The 22,680-nt window shown below is 39.1% G+C and overlaps 2 protein-coding genes across 5 annotated transcripts in view; one reads left to right on the forward strand and one right to left on the reverse strand.

The window, feature by feature from the left end:
• Positions 1 to 986: 986 nt before the first annotated feature.
• Positions 987 to 1,883, reverse strand: LOC136828801 (uncharacterized). The gene has a single exon (XM_067087040.1). It carries the CDS (start codon positions 1,881 to 1,883, stop codon positions 987 to 989), a length of 897 nt encoding a protein of 298 aa, XP_066943141.1.
• A 4,224-nt stretch (positions 1,884 to 6,107) lies between these two features.
• Positions 6,108 to 22,680, forward strand: part of LOC136852079 (alpha-amylase-like) — a 48,569-nt gene continuing 31,996 nt past the window's right edge. For 2 of the 4 annotated variants that reach the window (XM_067126543.1, XM_067126533.1), the window contains exons 1-4: positions 6,108 to 6,176; positions 6,803 to 6,984; positions 7,321 to 7,402; positions 10,306 to 10,455. In XM_067126543.1, coding sequence (XP_066982644.1) covers positions 6,157 to 6,176; positions 6,803 to 6,984; positions 7,321 to 7,402; positions 10,306 to 10,455 — 434 coding nt within the window. In that variant the 5' untranslated portion in view covers positions 6,108 to 6,156. The other 2 variants (XM_067126546.1, XM_067126539.1) reach the window with 2 other exon arrangements.

Genomic DNA, 22,680 nt, shown 5'->3' on the forward strand with positions numbered 1-22,680 from the left:
TCACTTTGCATCCTATGCTGCAGCAAATATCAATGATTTCCGTAACAAAAATGAAAACCAAGAATGTAGCACTGAATTGATTGTATATCGAATGCTCTTGCAACACGGGTTGAAAGAAGTCTTTCCGAATGTTGAAATAGCATATCGCCTGTATTTGTGTCTCATGGTGTCAAACTGTACTGGAGAGCGGAGCTTTTCAAAGCTTAAACTGATAAAAATGAAACACGAGCAAAAATGAAGGAACAGCATCTAAACATGCTGTCACTTATGTACATAGAGACCAGTATTTTGCGAAAGTTAAACTTTCAGGATGTAGTGAGAGACTTTGCAAACCAGAAAGCTAGGAAAGTGAAGTTCCCTAAGTAGGCATTAACTTACAACATGGATTTTCATGTTGACATTTGTTTGCTCGTTTTTCATGTTGACATTTATTTGACACTCATTTTTCACATTTTTTCATGTTGAATTTATGGAAATATATACAATGCATATTAGTATTTTCATGGAAACATGAGACCAGAGTTCATAAAATGTATCTAATGTGATTGATTTTCTGTAACTACTTACCTTCATCTGATTAGGTAATACTTGCCTCATATGTGAATTATACAAATACATGAATTGTTCAGTTTAATATTTTCATTGTTTTTCTGTTGTTAGTTTGTAATGGAGTTTTCTTTTTTTATACAGTATGATACAGCATAAGAGATCAATCGTTTCAATGTAACTCAAACGTAAAACTTATTGACAGTACACTAACTGATATTGTTCATATTGAAACGTGCTAAAACAAAATATGATAAATGTGTACATGTCTGTTAAAAGGGCCCCTGATGTGAAGTAGCCTCAGGCCCCAAGTACTGTTAATCCGCCCCTGCATGACATGATTGATGCGAAAACGAAGAGACGTCTGACGTCTTTACAAGTACTCCCCCCCCTCCAAGACAATAATTACAAAAGTAATGATTGGAAGATATCTGAAAAAATCAATCACGGAAACGCTTGGGGAGCAGAAGCCGGCCCAGAGTTCTTGATACCTGCGGACGTGGGGCAGCTCTGACTGCTGAATCGCCTGGTGGCTTAGCCAAGCAGGTGATTTCCTTAGTGCGGCCATTGGGACATCCTCGACCCCGTTTTGGGATGACGACAGGATCGTCTGTGGCCAAGTTTTGTGGAGGAATTCTGGGGCGCCTGCCGGTTTCCTCCCGAGTTTCGCTGTTTAACAGGAAAGCTGGTTTCAGCCGGTCAGCAGAAACCCAGTCTTCACGCCCGTGGATGTTGATGAGATGGTCCTTGGATGATCTGCTGATGACACGGTATGGGGCCCTGTACGGTCTGGTCAAGGGTGGGCGGTGGGAGACGATCCTGATGAAGATGTGGGTGCAGGCATCCAGGCCCCCAGGGCTGTAGACGTGGGTCCTGTCCGTGAAAGTCTTTCGGCAGAGTGCGAACTTCTGTGCCACTTCCCTCAACCTTGGAAGAGAGGTATCTGCGTCGTCCGTCGCCGTGGGGAAGAACTCTCCCAGAACGGCTAGTGTTTCACCATAGACTTTCTCTGCGGGAGATACGTCGCTGCCTGCCCTTGGTGCAGTGCGGAGACCCAGCAGGACCCAGGGGAGCTGGGCCTTCCAACTGTCGTTGCTACAGCGTGCCATCAGAGCTGCCTTCAATGAACGGTGGGCCCTTTCCACCATGCCGTTGGCTGCGGGGTTATATGACATTGTACTGTGGAGAGTTGTCCCCATCAGGCGTGCCAGGGCGACCCAGAGCTCTGACAAGAATGCCTGGCCCCTGTTTGTAGTTATTCTGTCAGGCACACCGAAACGGCTGATCCAACTTGACAGGAGGGCCTCTGCACAGGTGCTCGTTGATGCTTCCGTCATTGGGGTTGCTTCTGGTCACCGTGTGGAACTGTCTATGACCGTCAGGAGGTATCTGGTGCTCCCTGATTGCGGCAGAGGACCTACGACGTCTATATGGATGTGACCGAAGTGCCGACATTGTTGAGGGAATTCTCCAATGCCTGATTCCATGTGCCGGGTGACTTTACTTGTTTGGCACAATATGAAGTTCTTCGCCCACTGCCAAATGTCCTTCCTGATACCATGCCACAGGAATTTCTCTGTCATCGGGCGCTCCGTTGTTTGGCCTGATGGACGAGACAGGCTGTCGATGACATTGAACGTCTGCTTTCTCCTGGAAACGGGAATCAGGGGGCATGGGCGGCCTGTGCTGGTGTCGCAGATAAATGCTGAACTGGATCCTCCTATCGGCATGTCTTCCCATTTCAGTGTGGTGAGTGCTGTTTCAGGGCCTGCAGCCTGTTTCTTCGCCAGATTCTTGTAGTCTATGCCAAGGTGGACGGAATTTATCTTGACCCTTGATAGGCCGTTGGCTACTGGGTTCTTCCTGCTGGGGATGTAGCTAATGGTGCAGTCGAACTCAGGGATAGCGGCTAAGTGCCGCTGCTGCCTCGCAGACCATGTGTCTCCCGCCTTCGTGAACACATGTACTAAAGGCTAATGGTCTGTGAGTATGGTAAAAGGGGTGCCATACAAAAGGTACTTGAAGTGCCACAATGCTTGGTAGATTGCCAGCAGCTCCCTGTCAAATGTGCTGTAGCAGGTCTCCGGTGGTGTTAGCTTGCAACTGAAGAAGGCCAGCAGGCGTGGGGAGCCGTTTAACACCTGCTCCAGCACCGCCCGCAACTGATGTTGCTGGCGCTGGTGGTAAGTCTCAGGGAGGTGGTGGGGTCATGATGTGTTAATGTGGTGGCTTTGGTGAGGGCTGCCTTCGGCTTCCCCTTCAGGGCTGCAGTCAGAGGATACATGATACGGGCAATGTCTGGTATGAAGCGGCAGTAGAAGTTGACCATGCCGAGGAACTCCTGTAGGGACTTGATGGTTTTTGGCATTGGGAACTTCTTTACTGCATCCACCTTGGAGGCCATGGGGCGGACACCTGCCGGGGAGATCTCATGGCCCAGGAAGTCTACCTTTTCTGCTCCGAAGGTACACTTGTCGAACCTGACAACCAAACTGTTTTCCTGCAGGCACTTCAGCATGGCCCTGACATGGCGCAGGTGTTCCTCCAGGGACCTGGAGAAGATCAGGATGTCGTCTATGTAGCAAACGCAGAAAGGTAGGTCCCCCAAGATGGTGTCCATAAACGGTTGGAATGTGGCCCTGGCATTCCTGAGGCCGAAGGTAGAGTAGGAGTTCCAAACAGCGTGATGATGGCTGTCTTCGGAATGTCTTTGGGGTACACTGGTACCTGAAAATAAGACTTAAGTAAATCCATTTTTGTAAATACTTTGGCTCCACGAAGGGCGCATGTTAGGTCCTGCATGTTCGGCAAGGGATAGTGGTCCGGTGTCGTTACTAGTTCAGCCAACAATAGTCCTCACAGGGCCTCCAGGAGCTGTCTGGTTTCTTTACCATGTGGAGGGGGGATGCCCACGGGCTCAATGCCTTCCTGCAGATGCCCATCCACTCCATCCCAGCGAAGGCCCGTTTAACGTCTTGGAGTTTTTTGGGTGGCAAGCGCCGGAATTTGGTGTGTGTTGGCGGGTGATGGATGCTGTGTTTGGCCTGGGCTCCCAGCAACTGACACAGCTCTGGCTTGAAGACGTCTGGGAGCTCGTGGAGGAGGGTGCTGTACTTGTTCAAAGAGATGGAGCAGACAGCGGGCATCCCCGGCCCGGTGGAGAGCAGTCGGGAGCCGCAGGTTCCGGTATCCAGCAGGCATTTTTGGCCGACGTCTACCAGAAGTTCATGGTGTGCGAGGAAATCGGCACCCAGGAGAGGGAACTTGACATCCGCGATGACGAAGGGCCAATCATATTTATGGCCCAGGATGGATATTCTGTGGGTCAAAATTCTGTAGCAGCAGATGGGGCTTCCAGTTGTGGCCACCAGTGCGGTTGTGGCGCTGGATGTGCGGTCGCGGTCCTCTCTCGATGGTGGGAACACCGATTGCATCGCCCCGGTGTCTACCAACATCCGTTGTTCGATATGGTGTCGTGGATGAAGAATCCTACAGGTCAGGAGTCTTTAAGGTTTGCTGCCACTGCTGTTACTTGTGGCCACTTTTCTCATTTTTTGTGAAAGAACAGGGGACTCTGCAATTTCTGGCGGCGCTTCCAAACATCCGATGAAAGTAACACCAGGCTGGATTTGTTCATGTCCTCTGCTGCTGTGGAGGCGCCTTCCTCCTGTAACGCTGCTTTTGTGTCCTCTGCCTCGTCTTCTTCTGTTACCAGGTTACAGGCTGCGGGTGTTGCGGTGTGTTTGGAGGCCTTAGTGACCTCGTGGAGTTTGTGTGCAACGTTCACCAATTTGTCCATTGAAAGGGCGTCCACATCCGTGATTTGCCCCCTCACCTCCTGCGGAAGGCGCCGCAGGAATATTTCTCGTGACAAGCTGATCTCCTTCCTCCGACCGTCCACGTCGACCCCTGGAAGCATCAGGAGGCCTTGGAGTTCATCCCGGGCATCCCTGGGTGATGCGTCCCCCAGGGGCTGGGTCATCAGGTCGAGGGCATGTTGGGCTCTCTCTGGGACGGACATGGAGTATGTTTCAATGAGCTTGTCTCGCAGGTCTCTGTACTTGACTTTGCTTGGCTGTGAGTCCAACCATGGGGTGATTTTGTTGAAGACCTCCTCTGGTAGCATTCTGCAGGGTTAGAAAATCTTTGGTATATGACTGCTTACAAGGTCAGATAAGTAAATGTTTTCACAACCCGACTTGTCCTTTAGTTGTGTTCCATATAGTATAGAGTTAACACTTCTTCACATACACCAGCAGAGTATGAAAAATCAGCATGCAAGAGGTGACCCTCTTGTGCATATCCATTCCATCAAGCTTTCTGAGCCCTCACTAGTGGCACTTGTTACCAGGAATGTTCCATCAACAAGGCCAGCTACTAAAGTACAGTTGGGTCAACTCCAGTGCATCAGAATTTTCTTAATAAAAAAAAAAAAAGAGATGCCAACTAGGAAGAAATCACCATGCCAATTCTCAAAAAAGGCAGAACTCATTAAGAAGTAGATAGCAGAGTGAAGATAGTTACAAGAACACGGGTAAATGTGTGGTTTCAAGAATAAGTGACAGATCATTCACCAGTCTTTGACACTCAAGGAAAAAAGAGATAAATACTGATACAGAGAAACAGACTGATAACGAACTAGTTTTTTGTCTGGGAGTTTTAAAGTGGCCTAAAGGTATGGTTGGACTTGTGGCTGGGACGTTGGGAGGTTGGGGGCGGATGGGGTGCGAAAGTAAGAGAGAGGATTAATAACCAATGACGATAGTCAGAGAATAATTTAAGATGAGAGAGAAAACATATCTCCTAAGACGAAAGAGAGACAAATAAAACTCAAAAAGAGAGAGAGAGAGAGAGAGAGAGAGAGAGAGAGAGAGAATTATCAAGGTTATAAGACTGTAGGAGTTTTGGAACAAATGATTCCTTGTGGCCTTTTGTTTTTCTTCACTGGTGTTTCGGATACTTAAAATGATATAGATCTGACAAGTGTTCCATTTGTTAATTGACATTAAATTTCCAGTACCCTTACATAGTGAACTGGTATCAACTTTTCAACTTCCACATTTATGAATTACTAAACGCAGATTATGTAATGTACAGATTATATCCCATAGCCTATTAACATTTTTCAATTGCAAAACAGTTCCAGTAAAGAAAAGTTATAATTCTCTTATACCTACATCAAAAGGAGAAAATATAATTATCATGGGGTGAGTGTTTCAGTTCACATCTTTATCAGGAAAACCCGAAACTCCCAAACTGACTCTACTTCAGATATTCCCAACAGAACTGAAATAAAAAAAAAATACCTTCCAGCCTTTACAAAACTGTAGGTCCAAGAGTTTTTAAACCTTCATTATTTAAAGTGTTTCATATATATCAATCATAAATTTATATTTCTACATGATTTAAAGAAATAAATTCTATAGCTAGCAAGATGATCAGTCTTGCAGGCACAGAATCTTATCTGTCCAAATGTGTTTTTTGACATGTGGTGGCCATGACACAACTGTTCGATTTAGTGCTTTTCGCGTTCTAGAGAAACTGTAGCGACATAAAAACATCGCAGATTATAGATTATGGCATTCACTCAGGTGCAGGCAAATACACAAGATGGGTGTCTCTGTTTTTGGGTAATTATTCTTCTTGCTTCTTTTTCTTGGGGTGAATTTGTTGGTACCAGTTACAGTATGAACACAAGTTGGTGCTTATGTAAATATACAGCTCGTACTTCGAAACATTCTTTAATTATAAATATACAGGTTGTAAAAGTGCTCTTTAATTACAGTAGAATGTCGGCAATTCGTAGCAACTGAGAACAAACACTTGCTCACTTATTAGCATAGTAATCTAACACACACAACGAGCGTGTAAATATGTATATATATACATATATATATATATATATATATATATATATATATATATATATATATATATATATATATATATATATATATATATATATATATATATATGTGTGTGTGTGTGTGTTATGTATATATATACATACATACATACATATATATATATATATGTGTGTGTGTGTGTGTGTTATAAAACGTACTTCAACGCAAAATGATATTTGCAAAATGCACTTACCTACTTTCTTATTATTATGGAAACTGAAAATTTATATAAACTTTGAACTTCCTAGATCCTGAAGCATCCAAGTCTTGATGAAAACTGAAGTCACACATCCCTGATGGTGATGGAAGCGACTATTCTCTCCATGCTAAGGTTTCGTTTATCAAAACAGGCTTTTACTGGTGAGCGTTGCCTCACTCACAAGTAGCTGGGTAATAGCAATACATGAAGATGGCCCACCCCTAGGGTACGTCCCTTCTTCGCCGAATCGAACGGTCATTTTCATGCACAAAGAGACCGACCCTGGCCAGGATCTATTTCTCCGCGGAGGAATCGACAGCGCACATAGACCGGGTAAGGGCCTAAATTTATGCAAATGACAAATTTCATTGTTATTGTTCTTCCAAAATCAAGCTGAGACAGCTGCCGCGACCAGACACGTTTGACCCTTTCCCAAATCTTGCTAATAAACATAAAAAAAAAAAACTAGAAATAAACTTATGCCTCCAAGCAGAATGTAATAACAGTTGATCTTTCATAGTATAGGCTGACTTTAGAAAGCAAAACCATGCAGACACATCCGTTGTACAAATAATTAACTCTCTAATTGCCCGCATATGTAATACTCCATAAACTGTCAGGAAATGACCAGTGCCCAATAGTTTATCAAAACGTTCCACATTACCCCAGGTTGTACTGACGTAGCTGAAACGGACCCATGTGCAATTGGCATCAGGACCCACCTGCTGGGCACCATCGACACTTACGACAGGTGAGGGAAACGCAAAGTTTTCTCATATGAATATAAATTCGCCTCAGGGTATGCAGAGCGTTTGTACTCGTCTTGATCATCAGAGAGAGAGAGAGAGAGAGAGAGATTTCTGTGACAATATATGAATTCATGTGTATCTTTGTATATAATCCAGCTTACTCTTACCTCACCTAGTGATTCAGGTCAGAATTCCTGTACTTTCTAAGACATTTTCAGTGCGGACGTGATACCACGTAGATCTCACCACGAAGCAGGTTCCTCTCTATAGTTCATTCCTGTCCATGTGACAAATTCAACCTGAAAGAGGGTGGCGTGAAGAAGAAAACCTGCCATGTTCCATTTAATTTCTAATTTCCTACAGCTGTGTTGAAGGTCAAACTATTTTCACTTGGCTGTAGTTTTACCCTTATAGCATAATAGATCCATACAATTTTCAACTTCACTCTGATTCATATGAGATTAATCTATGCATGGAATCCCCTTATGAAGATTAAATTTGTGTCAAATAAGTAAGGTGTCCAGTTTCTACTATGAAGAATTCTCTTGACTCGCTGTACAAGACCAAACCATAGCTACCCATCTTCTTATCTTTGATATTTTCCTTTATTACTTTACAATTTTTTTCACATCTCTCAAAAGCGAACTTTCCATTCAAGTTCCTTCTTCGATACGTCTTAAATTCGTTTAGCTCCAGAGTTTTGATCTGGGAACTTCCCCCCCAACCCCTTCAATTCATGGTTAACATTTAATTCCTGACTCGATAGCCCTCACTTTCATGTTAACTCCCAGCTGCATTTACATGACGCGTCTGCCCTTGGTAGAATCTTCGAACTTTGCTACTAAATTACGGCTTCACACCTCATCAGTTATGTTAAAATCTTATATAAGGCTTAAATCCCCAATCCTGACCGACTGCCCAATTTCTTATCTTCCATAACATCTAACAAACTATTGTCCTTTCTTCCGTATTCTCTATGTAGCCTTTGTCTTGTTAACAAAGATTTTCTGCCATTTTTTTCGTTTTAACAGCTTATGTACTTTAAAAAGGGGTGCGAGGTGAGCAAGAGCATGTGCTGGCACGAGCCCAACATAATTTATGAGCAATAATAAAATTAAATTAATTTAGCTGTCAGAGGGACTATCTCCTTTCCTCCTCAGAATACAGGTGAATAGAATTTTAACAAGGAGTACAAAAAAGGTTTGTATTGAAATAAAAAAAACAACAACAGAATTACCATCATGGTAAAAAAAGTTAAAAAACAAAACATTCAGTTCAGTTTATTTATAGCTTTTAACAACTTACCTACACTTGTTACATTATTTTTGACAGCTATTAAAAACTAAATCTAATTTAAATTACTTTGATAATTGTTGAGATCCACATAATATTGAATTAAAATGACTTCTGTAAGTTATAGGCTGTGCTCATCTTGCACTGTTACCAACCTGCCACTCTTATTAAAACCTATAGGATGACCTAAAGGCAGCGCTGTTTTCATTTTTTCTTCTAATGGCATATATATATATATGTCTCCAAAATAGATAGCATTAACTTTCTTTCTTTTGGCACTTTGATGGGCTCCTTTTATTAGATGGATTTCTGTTTTAACAGCCACTAAAAATGACCTTGGAATGAATGAGCTGATTACATATATATAAAAAGCATACAAATACATAGAAAACATATGTAAGGTAACTTATTAATAATTAAGCCTGTGATTTTAGCGTTAAGGTCATTCTTGAACATTTTACTAATACAGGGGTCCAAATAATGCATGCCAAGGATAAGGTTGAAATTACAGCTGGAAGTAAGCTGTATAATTGCAGATTCTAAAAGATTTCATGAAGAGAAATCTTTCGATCTGGCAGTCACTGAACTGTCAGTCCAATTGCGTGAGTTTTCATTTAAATGAATGAATATTGCACTGGATTTTTGCCCAGTTTTGACAGAATACTATTATTCTCACTTCCGAATCCTTGCTGGATTGACCTATATAAAAAGAAGAGCAGTCCAAGCATGGAATTTTATATATCATGTTGTTGCTTTCCTTAGGGCTATTTTTTATATTAACAATCCTTTTAGTGTGTTATTATGAGAAAAATGCAAGTTGATATTGAAAGATTTTAACAATGATTTTAAGGTTTTAAAACCACTAAAATAAGGCAGGCTAAGAATGTTCTAAGGGGTTTCTTTCTCCATGTTTATGTTATGTTTTGACCTTTTTTGTAATGTTTCTTTACCACCTTTTGTTATGATGTTCCTTTCTTAATATTTATATTTTATTCATTGCTCGTGTAAAGAAGTTTATATTTTTCTTTACAGTTGCTTTATTGTTTCTGGCTTTGCTGTTATAGTAGCGTTTGAGACCCAGGAGGCTTTAGGAAGACAGTGTATTTTTCTTACTGCGTTATCACACTAGCAAAAATAACACTGTACATATACAAGTTAAATATATATACAACTTAAGTAGTATGAATACGAATCGAAGTGTGAACCTTGCTTTCTTTTCAACCCACAACTTTTTATACCTCTTTTTAAAATTCTAATCAGTGTTTTCTGAGGAGGGAGGGAGATTGTCCTTTCGAAAGCTAAATAAATTTCATTTTCGTGTGTTGTGGATTTAACTCTATCTCTTTAGCAGGGTAAATATGTATTTTATAGTAACAGCAATAAGTTTTTGCATATCCTTTCACCAGCGAAAAATCCACATTAATTCATGTGTAATTTAGAAAAATCGAGGTTCAAATTTTGAATCCGAGGGAATAGAAACTTAATGTCCTAATTCCACTAGGTAGAAGGAGATACAGCAGCTCCTAATTTGAAAAGATACAATAGACCCGCCTATGGAATGCATGGGAGATGATGCCAGTAGACATGAAATTCTTTGTTATTTTCTTGTCAGATACAATGCCTGGCGAGTAGGTGACGTTCATCTAGACTGGTATGGAGCTGAAACGGGGCAAGGTTCCTATGAAGAACTCCCTCCTCAAGGCACCCCTACTGCTTGGACTACGAACAACGTACTCAGTCCAGCATATCAGGAGCTTAACACGTGCGTACAAGAATTTACATTCATATATTATTTACATATACTATATGTACATGAAAAGAAAGAGAGAGAGAGAGAGGTAGAGAGAGATACGCCCGCTGTATTTTCCCCATTTTTCATCAGCAAGGTTGTTGGCCCAATATAAAGATAATGGTAATTCGCTACCAATCAGTATAAGGTGTAGCCACTTTTACCGTAGGAGATCTGGAAGTGGTTAGCAGGAAATAAGGCTGAACCACACTCCTCCCAGGAATAAAAAAAAAAAAAAAAATCTTGTAGACTTCATACCGTGCTCCCACTCCATGAGTTGCAGCGCATACTTTACTAAAAAGTGCAATGATACTTGAATTCTCAGCATACTTGGTGTATTTTTACTTCATAGCTAAATTTTTCAGAATTTACAAACATATTCTAATGCTGTCAGAACTGGTAATGTTCTTGTGCTTCTTATATCTGTAGCAATGATGGCATATACGAGTATTTCACTTCTTCACCCTCATTGCCATCCCTAAACTAAGGGGTCGGTTGTCCTGATGCATCTTCTCCAACTGTTTCTGTTGTCAGCATTTTCCTCCGTTAAATCCTTCTTTTCCAGACTCTCCATCACTGCATCACGCCATCTAGTCCTTTGCTGCCCTCTTGACCTTCTAACCTTACCAGGTTCCACCCGAGTCCTCTTCACTCTCTCCCCCTAGCTTCTGCCACCCTCTCGACCCTCTAACCTTACCAGGTTCCACCCAAGTCCTCTTCACTCTCTCCCCCTAGCTCGTCCTCTGCCACCCTCTCGACCCTCTAACCTTACCAGGTTCCACCCAAGTCCTCTTCACTCTCTCCCCCTAGCTCGTCCTCTGCCACCCTCTCGACCCTCTAACCTTAACAGGTTCCACTCAAGTCCTCTTCACTCTCTCCCCCTAGCTCGTCCTCTGCCACCCTCTCAACCCTCTAATCTCACCAGGTTCCACCCAAGTCCTCTTCACTCTCTCCCTCTAGCTCGTCCTCTGCCACCCTCTCAACCTCCTAACCTTACCAGGTTCCACCCAAGTCCTCTTCACTCTCTCCCCCTAGCTCGTCCTTACCACATGCCCATATCATCTCAGTCTCGACTCTCTTATCATATCAGTAATCTTCTAATATCTTCATTTTCCAGTCTTTCGCAAAGCAAGAACCCGAGCATCCACCTCAGAATTGTCATTTTTGTTTTAGATCCTGCTTCTTTTTCTCCCTATTCCTTATTGGCCAAGTTTCTAAACTAATCATTATATCGCTGCTTCAGATCTCATGTTCCATGTTTGTTGGAATATTGTTTTATCTTAAAGCCAGCAACCTCCAAGGAACTTTGACTTTTAAAAAAACAACATTGTTGTAGAATTGTGGAATTATATTCTCATTTATCTTACGAATATTAATGCTACATAAAGTACCAGTCTCCTTATCAGTAATTCATAACCCACTCGAGAGCTTCTGATTAAGTACATTTGTTTGATGATTTGCCTTGTAGATATAACTACTTATCATCTGTATTTTACATTATAACACGTAACGTATAAGTTTTCTTCATATATGGGCATTTAGTTTGGTGGAATCTTGCTTAGCATGTCAGTGGCTTTGTTTGATTGTTCCATATAAATGCGAGTACACTGGAATGATAATAATACTAACTTCCGAAAGTGCGCGTTTGCAAGCCATGTATATACGACAACATTAGATGAGATCCGAATGGCTGAACAGTTCTTATAAAAATAAAGAAACACTTGAATAAGGAGGCTTCCAGCTTCCCTTTGAAAGTGGCATAAAAAACTTGCCTTTCCATTTTTGTACTTTTAGTTATATTACAGCATTAATCAACAGCACACTCTCTATTGCTATGTCTTCTATGTACCCAGAGATGTGAGAAAACAATATGAAATGGTCACTGACACTCAAAGATCTGAGAGGTTTGCAGAGAGCCAAGGTTGACCTAGGGGTATATGGGCTATTTGTCTAGGTTCATTTATAACGCACAAGGGCCTGCAAGTATTTTCCAGTGTGCCTGCAATGAAGCTTTGAACTATGATAGCCTAAAGAGCATACTGTACTGTTAAAGAGATATAAGATGACTGAGGAGGGATTCAGGAAAGGCTGCATATCAGTACGTACCCAAGCTACAGAGATATTCCAACAGGTGGACTGAGATAGCTAGGTGCAGAAAAGACTTTGATGATTTAGCACACTTGCTTACTAGGAAACAGTTTGTCAATACCTGTTTAACTGAGTTGGCACTATTCCTCAGGGAAAGATTACTAAAGGACATGGGTGAGATGATGAAGCTTGCTGAGCGGTACTTAGAAGCTCATGAGATAACTTACTGGAATGTCAGAAGCCAATGAAGAAGTCAAGTGGTGGTACCCAGAGACCAAAGGACTACAAGGCAATTGAACAGAACCAGGCAGACAAAAGTGAAGGTAGTTGATTTGTGTATCACAAACTCTGAGACTTTGCCAAAAATTGTAAAAGGAAGCCATGCTACAGTGGAAGAAAAACTGAGGGAGGTGAGTGCTATCATTTACCAAGATGTTGATATAGCCCACTGGAAGACTACATCAAAGTTGACAAGCTGAAGCAGGCAGATGGAGCTGAGTTACCTGTTGTGTTAGGATCATGCAGATCAGAGGAGCAGTGGAAGAGGCTATGTAATTTACCAGTTAAAGAGGGTTATGTAGGCAAGGAGAAAGTGACAGTTCTACAAGAGACAGGCTGTACAAATGTAATTGTAAGCAGAGTTCTATTAACTGATCAACAATGGGTTTGTGCACTTACTGACATGAGTATCCAAAGATATCTAGTTGTAGGGACTCTCGTGAACATCCTTACTATGAATGTGGGAGAATTTCATACTGTGCCTAGATAACCCCATTTAAGACCTTACGCTTGGAAACATTCCTGGTATAAAGGGTCACAAGGTTGTTGAGGCTGAGGCCAAGATGGTCAAGAAAGTTGTAGGGATAGATGACTAAAAGGATGAGCCGGAGGAAAATGATATAGAGTTGGATCTGGAAAAGGATGTAACCGAGACAGCAACGGTTGTGACAAGAGCCGAAGTCCAGCAAGATAAAGACAGCATCAAGCTGCAGATTGCAGCTTCTAACATCCTGTATGTAGAAGCAGAATAGTTAAAAGAAGCACAAAAGAAAGATCCCAGTCTAGCTAAACAGTGAGTTAGAGCCAAGGTTATTAATTTCCTGCTACAATATATCATTTCCAAAGCAAGGTGACTCGAGAAGTGTAATAAATCCTAGTGCAGGAGGTATATTATACCTACTGTAAGTAATGAAGTTGGCCATGAGTCCATTGTCAGTGATTATCTTGGAGCCAAGAAGAATATTGACTGTATATAACCAGAAGTTTCCATTGGTCAGGAGTGGTTGCAGACATCAGAAGATTTTGCAGGTCTTGCAACATCTGGCAGAAAACTGCAATGAGGGGTCATACTAGTAAGGAAGATGTCATTTATGGAGAAACCATTCAAGTGAGTAGACCTTAACCCTTTGATTACGGCCGAGATGAGACCTCACACTTACCACAATCCGGAGGGTTTTCAGACGGTAGTCACCCGTAGCATGCTACCAGACGCACGAAATCGTAAACAATCATTGTAACAGCGTTTGTATTTGTTGTTTTGCTGCAAATTAACCTGTTTTATTTGTATGATAATATTGTGATAGTAGCGATCCGTGATATAGATATTATGCAATTAATGTAACAACACAAATAAATAAACATAGGATAAGTACTATATATCGGGGTTTAGTGTTGCCAGAGGTATAAGCACTGCACTGATTGAGGATGACAGTCTTCTTTTTTTTTTTTTGTCATTTTCTCTAATTCTGTTTGAATCCGTAAAGGACAGCTACATCACAGTTGTGTATTATAGTTAAAAATTATTTGTATATTCGTCAGAAAACTAATCATAAAGAATGTTCATCATTTTTATGGTTCCGCTTACTATTCCACTAGCTGGGCAAAAAAAAAAAAAAAGAGAGAGAGAGAGAGAGAGAGAGAGAGAGAGAGAGAGAGAGAGAGAGAGAGAGAGAGAGGCGTGACAGAATAAAAATTTTTACCTATGATTTATTCCTTCTAATTGTACATCAATAACATTGGAGAGTAAGTAGACACAATCACAATATTGGTTGCAATATTAACCACATTTCTGGGTAATATTTTTATCAATGATCAAGCACCCAGCTGACAAGGGATACGCAATCTAGAAATTCAGATGAATTCTGCAGTGTTTGAAAAATGGTTTAAAACCCAGCTTCTTCCCAATATAGGGCCATCTGCCATCATAGTGTTGGATAACGCTTCTTATCATTCAGTTCGAATTAATAAACCTCCGACAATGTCTGCCAAAAAGGATGAAGTTAAAGACTGGCTAATAAAAATTAGTAAAGTTGCAAAGACATTCATGTAAAGAAAATGATTACGTGATTGACAGACTGGCAAGAGATCATGGACATAGTGGTTAGGCTGCCTACATATCACTGCCAGTATAATGCAACAGAACTGATATGGGCGCAGGTGAAATCATACGTGGCAAAGAAGAATCATTTTAAAAAATCAGACCTGCTTCCTTTGGTCAAAGAAGCAATTGAATCCATATCTTCTGACAACTGGGCTAATGATGTGAGACATGCCGAAGATATAAAAAGATGACGCTTCAAGAGATGTTTGCATTGATAAATATATAGATTCTTTTGTTATCGATGTAGCATCCTCTGACGAGGATTCTTCATAAGTAATGTCTCCTCATACTTCGATTGTAAATAAATTTATTGCTTTCCCTTGTTGTGTGATATCCTGTTGAACACTGAAATTGAAATAAATTGAAATATAGATCTGTTTTTTCGACAGAAAGTGGCAGAAATATCTTTAAAAATCTACATATAACAGAAATGCCACAGCAGTGATGAGTATCATATGACAGTGCTTTAAAAGCACAGGTAAATCTAATACTGTATAAATGTGTAATATATATATATATATATATATATATATATATATATATATATATATATATATATATATATATGTGATATAGTTTTGAGCTTTTGAATTGCTTTCTTTCATGCATGCCGTAATCAAACTTTACCTCCTTGCTGTATCAAGGTTGAATTTTCACTGTACAGCTATAAAATAGCTCATAATAAACATTCTTTAAATATTGTTACACCTATATATATATATACAATATATATATATATATATATATATATATATATATATATATATATATATATATATATATATATATATATATATATATATATGGGTGTAACAATATTTAAAGAATATTTATTATGAGCTATTTTATAGCTGCACAGTGAAAATTCAACCTTGATACAGCAAGGAGGTAAAGACGGATCACGACATACACGAAAGAAAACAATTCAAAAGCTCAAAACTATATCACAATTATATGACTTCGATAACAGCAAAGGAACAGTAATAAAAAACTATAGTAGATGACGTAACTCAAGAACATTGCTCAGTACAGCATCCAAATAAACAAAACTGAAAATGAAAGCACATCTAGGTTTCCAAATTTCTTGCATCTATCATTTTCATATATTGAATTTTTTTTTTTCTAAAATTTAAGTGGGACAACAAAACTTCATTCAGAACTTTCTATTATAGTACACGTGCTTGATAACAGGCGCAAACAATGAGAGCTTGAAGTCAGAAGGTTAATGGTCAGTTTAAGAGGGGCAAAGTCTCTTCCTAAAACGGTCGTACTATAGTAACCCCCGCCTTTCTTGTTTACTTGCTAACCTTGTTTACTCTTATTCAGTTTTCATCCTCTGGACTTTACTACTGAAGGTAATCTATTTCTTGTTTTGTCATTGTCATTTTTCAATCTTTAAAGCATTTTAATTTTGTAAGCTCTGTTGTCAGTTTTAATTAGTGTTTTTGTATCTTTTTAGCCAGAAAAGATGGGATATGGGTGATCCCGAAGCGCACCTATTAATAAATATATCAATGATGAGCTGACTGTTCTTCCTATCCGTACTCCCTACTATATATATGCATATATGTATATATGTATATATATATATATATATATATATATATATGTGTGTATGTGTATATTTATATGTATATATATGTATATATATATATATGTATATATATGTATATATATATATATATATATATATATATATATATATATATATATATATATATATATATATATCTTTCTATCTATGCATCTATCTCTGTGTCTAACTATCTGTTAATACACACACTAACACACACATATATGTATACATACGTATATATTAACTTTATCACATACACAATTGTTCTGTGCATTAACTAAATTACTAAAGGACCTCATTCAAACTGGATGGTATCTATAGATACCATGCAGTTTGAATGAGGTCCTTTATATTATATATATATATATATATATATATATATATATATATTATATATATATATATATATATATATATATATATATATATATATATATATATATATATACATCACGAAGGAAGCAGTAGGGAAAGGCATCCTCATCATCTACAGTTTATTTTCAATGCCGACGTTCCATGACGAATTCCAAGTCGCATTTTCAAGGCTATAAAATATAATATAATTTGCGAACATCAATAACAAATTAATGCAATGGCAACAGCTCTTTATGTAGTAAAAATATTTAAAACAAAACACCTCATTCCAAGACAAGTCAATAATGAGTAAAAGGAGTTCACTAAAATCTTAAAACAACCTACCTATATGAAAGAAAGAACAAGACTAACATAAATAAGTACAAACAGAGTGAGGAAAACCAGTTGCCCAAACTAGGCTATAAACAATTTCACTGAGGACGATTGAGTATTTAACGACGGCACAGTCTTCCTGATAATTATGGATTCTAGGATGGTTAAGTCGTTGTTGTTCTGCACTCGGCCTAGGATGGATGGAAAAATCCTTGCTGTCAATATAAGTTTTACATAATTTTGAATGATTTCGTATATTTGATTGCTCAGGATTAGATAACCTGCTACCTGTTCTATGACTTATGCCCTGTGGGAATCTATGCGGACCTTCAACAGCCTCCTCGTGCATCCCACATATGTATATCCCGTGATCACATCCCGGGCAAGTGTACTTGTAAACAACGCTGGACGAAAACAGAGGACTGAGCCGGTCTTTGACTCTGAACAGAGACCCTATTGTAAAGGGATTTTTCGGGATGATTTTCAGGTTTAAAGCTGGAAAACTCTTTTGAATAATGGCTGTGCATTTTCTCCTAAAAGTATCATCATGCACGAAAGGGAAACTTGCATACATCTTTAGTTTCGGCACAGTCGATTCAGGTGTTGCCGGAGTCATTTTCTGTAGTAGCAGTTTATTTAGGGATCTGAAAAAGTCGTGATGGAAAACAATTATTATTGAAATATTTCACTAAAAAGGATATCTCATCGTGGAAACTCTTCCAGTTTGACGAGTGGGTGTAAGCCCTATGGAGGAGGGTTAAAATAGAGTTCAGTTTCAAATGAAAGAAACACGAACTATAAAAATTCATTCCCAAACCAGTAAATGTATTTTTCTATACACACCTGTGTAAAAACCTGAGTCACCTCTGGAAATAATAAGATCAAGGAAGGGGAGTTTGTTATTTACCTCCTTCTCCATAGCGAACCTTATGTTTGGATGTTGTCGGATGACGAACTCCAGAAAGGACTCTGCATGACATTCATGACGAAATAGGGAGAACGTGTCGTCAACATATCTTCGATAAAATAGAGGGCGGAACCTAATGGGACATTCTTCTATTATGCGCTCCTCCAGGGAGCACATGAAGATGTTAGCAAAAATTGGACCAAGTGGTGATCCCATGGCCATCCCTTCAGTTTGTTTATACAAACTGAAGGCAAAGGTCGTGTCCAGCACGGCCAGCTCTAAAAGTTGTTTAAAAATGTCCTACTAAAATTATTAAAAATTGCATCTTCTTCAGTAAAAAGTTTGCTTAATATTATCTCAGTATTATTATTATTATTATTATTATTATTATTATTATTATTATTATTATTATTATTATTATTATTATTATTATTATTGGAGAAGCAATTCCACAGTTATGTATATGTACATATATTTAAAGATAAATATACAACTGTGGATTTGCTACTTCATTTTAAGACTCATGCTACTATGAGTATTTTTTTATTACTATTATTTTTTTTTTTTTAGAATATGAATCCAATTCATACGGGACAAGCATACAGGGACCATTGACTTGAAATACAAGCCTCCAAAGTATATGGTAGACAGGTTTTCCAGGAATATTGGAAAAGTTTTCCGTGCGTCTTTAATAGTGTTCTTGAAGACTCTAAAACTTATTTCTTTTCCGAAGAAGAATTTTTATTTAAATAAGACAAGCGATTTAAACTACTCTGTATCCTTCAAAAAATCTACTATTATAATTTGATGCTGGTACCATAAAAAAACTATATATTTATAACTTACTCTGCTATGCGAAAAAACTTAATCATTCCTTGCTGGAGGCAGCCATCTCTCTCTCTCTCTCTCTCTCCCCCTCTAATAAGGTGATCAATGGCAATGGAGAAGCCTTGTTAAAACAAAAAGGTCACTTTTCTCTTGAAGCTGACTGGATTACTGGGCGCTAGTGATGACCATTTCAGGAAACAGAAATTCTTGAGACCACCTTATTTTTAACTATTGGGAAAAATTAACGCACACAGACGCACAAACCAGTGTATACACACACACACACACATATATATATATATATATAAAATATATGTATATATACTTATATATACATATATTTATGTATATGTATCTATCTATAATAATAATTTCCAAGTTGATCTTGTCCTCCCCGGGGTGAAATTTTCTAGAAAGCTTTATTGCCACGAAAATAGCATTTTTTTAAAGAAATAAATGTAAATGTAGCGAAAAATCATCATCATCGTATCCTTTTCCCTCGTCGTCGGGAGGAGATATCTATCTATCTATCTATCTATCTATCTATCTATCTATATGTATATATATACATATATATAGATATATAAATATATGTAGATATACATATATATATACATACATATATATATATATATATATATATATATATATATATATATATATATATATATATATATATATATATATATATATATATATATATATATATATATATATATATATATATATATATATATATATATATATATATGCATACATGTATATAATATATATACATATATGAATATATATATATATATATATATATATATACATATATACTGTATATATTTATATATATATGTATGTGTATGTATATATACATATATATATATATATATATATATATATATATATATATATATATATATATATATATATATATATATATATATATATATATATATATATATATATATATAAATATATATATATATATATATATATATATATATATATATATATATATATATATATATATATATATATATATATATATATAAATATATATATATATATATATATATATATATATATATATATATATATATATAATATATATATATATATATATAAATATATATATATATATATATATATATATATATATATATATATATATATATATATATATATATATATAATATATATATATATATATATATATATATATATATATATATATATATATATATATATATATATATATATATATATATATATATATATATATATATATATATATATATATATATTTATATATATATATATATATATATATATATATATATATATATATATATATATATATATATATATATATATATATATATATATATATATTTCTCCCAAGCGACGAGAGAAAAGGATACGATGATGATTTTTCACTAAATTTTTAATTTCTTTCTTTTTTTTTAAATATTGATGTTTTCGTGGCAATAAAGCTTTCAAGAAAATTTCATACCTTCTGCTGCAAGAAAGAATCATTGTCGCCTGGCGCCGTAATATCTTCGTGTTTTTCCTGCAGTCGTTTTAGAATTCTTCAGCTCATGCGTATAGTGCCATCACTCAATAGGTGCACTGACACCAAGGACTACAGTGGCCATCTCAGGGATCCTCCAGGAAGACGTCTTGAAGCCTTCAGAGACAGCATGTGAGCAAAGAAGGCGAAGTTTATGGTTAAAATGAACTGGATGACGAAGCAGATCGACTAAAAGAGATTTTCAAGAGGGAAAAGTACATCACGAGAATGGCAGATAGCTTCAGTCTGTAATTGTTTACTGCTGAAAATATGGACTACTTCGCGGAGCAGTATGAAGTCGAGGTTCCCGCCTTCTGCGATTATTCGGCACCTCTACAGTCGTATTGTCACTCACGGACGCAAGCTCTTCATTCGAAATAAGGAAGGAAATAATCAAGAAGAGAGGAAGACAGTGGAACGGAGGAACTGAAGAATTTATACGAAATAAAAGGTAGAGAACTTGAGGTGTTTTCTAAGCTGATTGAGAGGGGATTTTGGATGCCCAAAATTACCGCTTGGAGCAGTTCTTCGCTCGAAATAAGAAAGAGAAGGAACAAAAAGAGACGACATCGGCGTGGAGGTATACTGAAGAATGCTGACGAAGAATAAAGTAGATAACCTGAGGTGTTAGAAACTACTTCAAAGATTTTGGATTCACAGAATTACTTTTCGGAGAAGCAAGGAAGAATCGAAGGGATGATCAATATCGTCAGTAAGAGGGAATCTCATAAGTTTATAGAAGACGACTCCTTAAAGCAAAGAAGCTGTTTATGTGCCAGAAAAAGAACTCCAAGTAATGGTTATCGCGATGTTGAAATGATCTAAAACCTTCGAGATTTTCCTTGAAGACATTTTGGAATCCTTCAGTCCTCCGGCTCCTGGAAGGACGAGAGAAATGCCATTCGCGCATGCGCCGAGCTTCAAAGTGTCCAAGAACAATCTCCGAAATGCTTCAAATCGTCTGGAAGCCTTCGGAGACAGAAAGTGTCAGTTTTGAAAAGTAGGGTAAGAGAAAGCAAAGAGTATTGGTGAGGGGAAGGGTCCGACCCAGAGGCCGCTTCCTTCCTCCAAGGAAGCAGCCTATGGGTCTGACCCTTCCCATGGAAAGGGCCCAAGCCCTTTAAGGATTGGCCCCAAAGCCTACAAGGCTTGCCAGTCTTTTGAGGGTAGCCTTGAAGGGAAGGGTCCGACCCAGAGGCTGCTTCCTCGGAGGAAGGCAGGTATCCTGTCAGGCTGGGGAAGCAGGCCTGGAGAGGGCCCAAGAACTTCAAGGATGAGGCCCAAAGTCCTCCTAGGCTGGCCAGTCTCTTGAGGGCAGCCTTGAAGGGAAGGGTCTGACCCAGAGGCTGCTTCCTCGGAGGAAGGCAGGTATCCTGCCAGGCTGGGGAAGCAGGCCTGGAGAGGGCCCAAGAACTTCAAGGATGAGGCCCAAAGTCCTCCAAGGATGGCCAGTCTCTTGAGGGCAGCCTTGAAGGGAAGGGTCCGACCCAGAGGCTGCTTCCTCGGAAGAAGGCAGGTATCCTGCCAGGCCGGGGAAGCAGGCCTGGAGAGGGCCCAAGAACTTCAAGGATGAGGCCCAAAGTCCTCCAAGGATGGCCAGTCTCTTAAGGGCAGCCTTGAAGGGAAGGGTCTGACCCAGAGGCTGCTTCCTCGGAGGAAGGCAGGTATCCTGCCAGGCTGGGGAAGCGGGCCTGGAGAGGGCCCAAGAACTTCAAGGATGAGACCCAAAGTCCTCCAAGGATGGCCAGTCTTTTGAGGGCAGCCCTGAAGGGGAGGGTCCGACCCAGAGGCTGCTTCCTCGGAGGAAGGCAGGTATCCTGCCAGGCTGGGGAAGCAGGCCTGGAGGGCCCAAGAACTTCAAGGATGAGGACCAAAGTCCTCCAAGGACTGCCAGTCTCTTAAGGGCAGCCTTGAAGGGAAGGGTCTGACCCAGAGGCTGCTTCCTTGGAGGAAGGCAGGTATCCTGCCAGGCTGGGGAAGCAGGCCTGGAGAGGGCCCAAGAACTTCAAGGATGAGACCCAAAGTCCTCCAAGGATGGCCAGTCTCTTGAGGGCAGCCTTGAAGGGAAGGGTCCGACCCAGAGGCTGCTTCCTCGGAGGAAGGCAGGTATCCTGCCAGGCTGGGGAAGCAGGCCTGGAGAGGGTCCAAGAACTTCAAGGATGAGGCCCAAA

Source organism: Macrobrachium rosenbergii, chromosome 3, assembly GCF_040412425.1.
Source record: "Macrobrachium rosenbergii isolate ZJJX-2024 chromosome 3, ASM4041242v1, whole genome shotgun sequence".
Lineage (NCBI taxonomy): Eukaryota > Metazoa > Arthropoda > Malacostraca > Decapoda > Palaemonidae > Macrobrachium > Macrobrachium rosenbergii.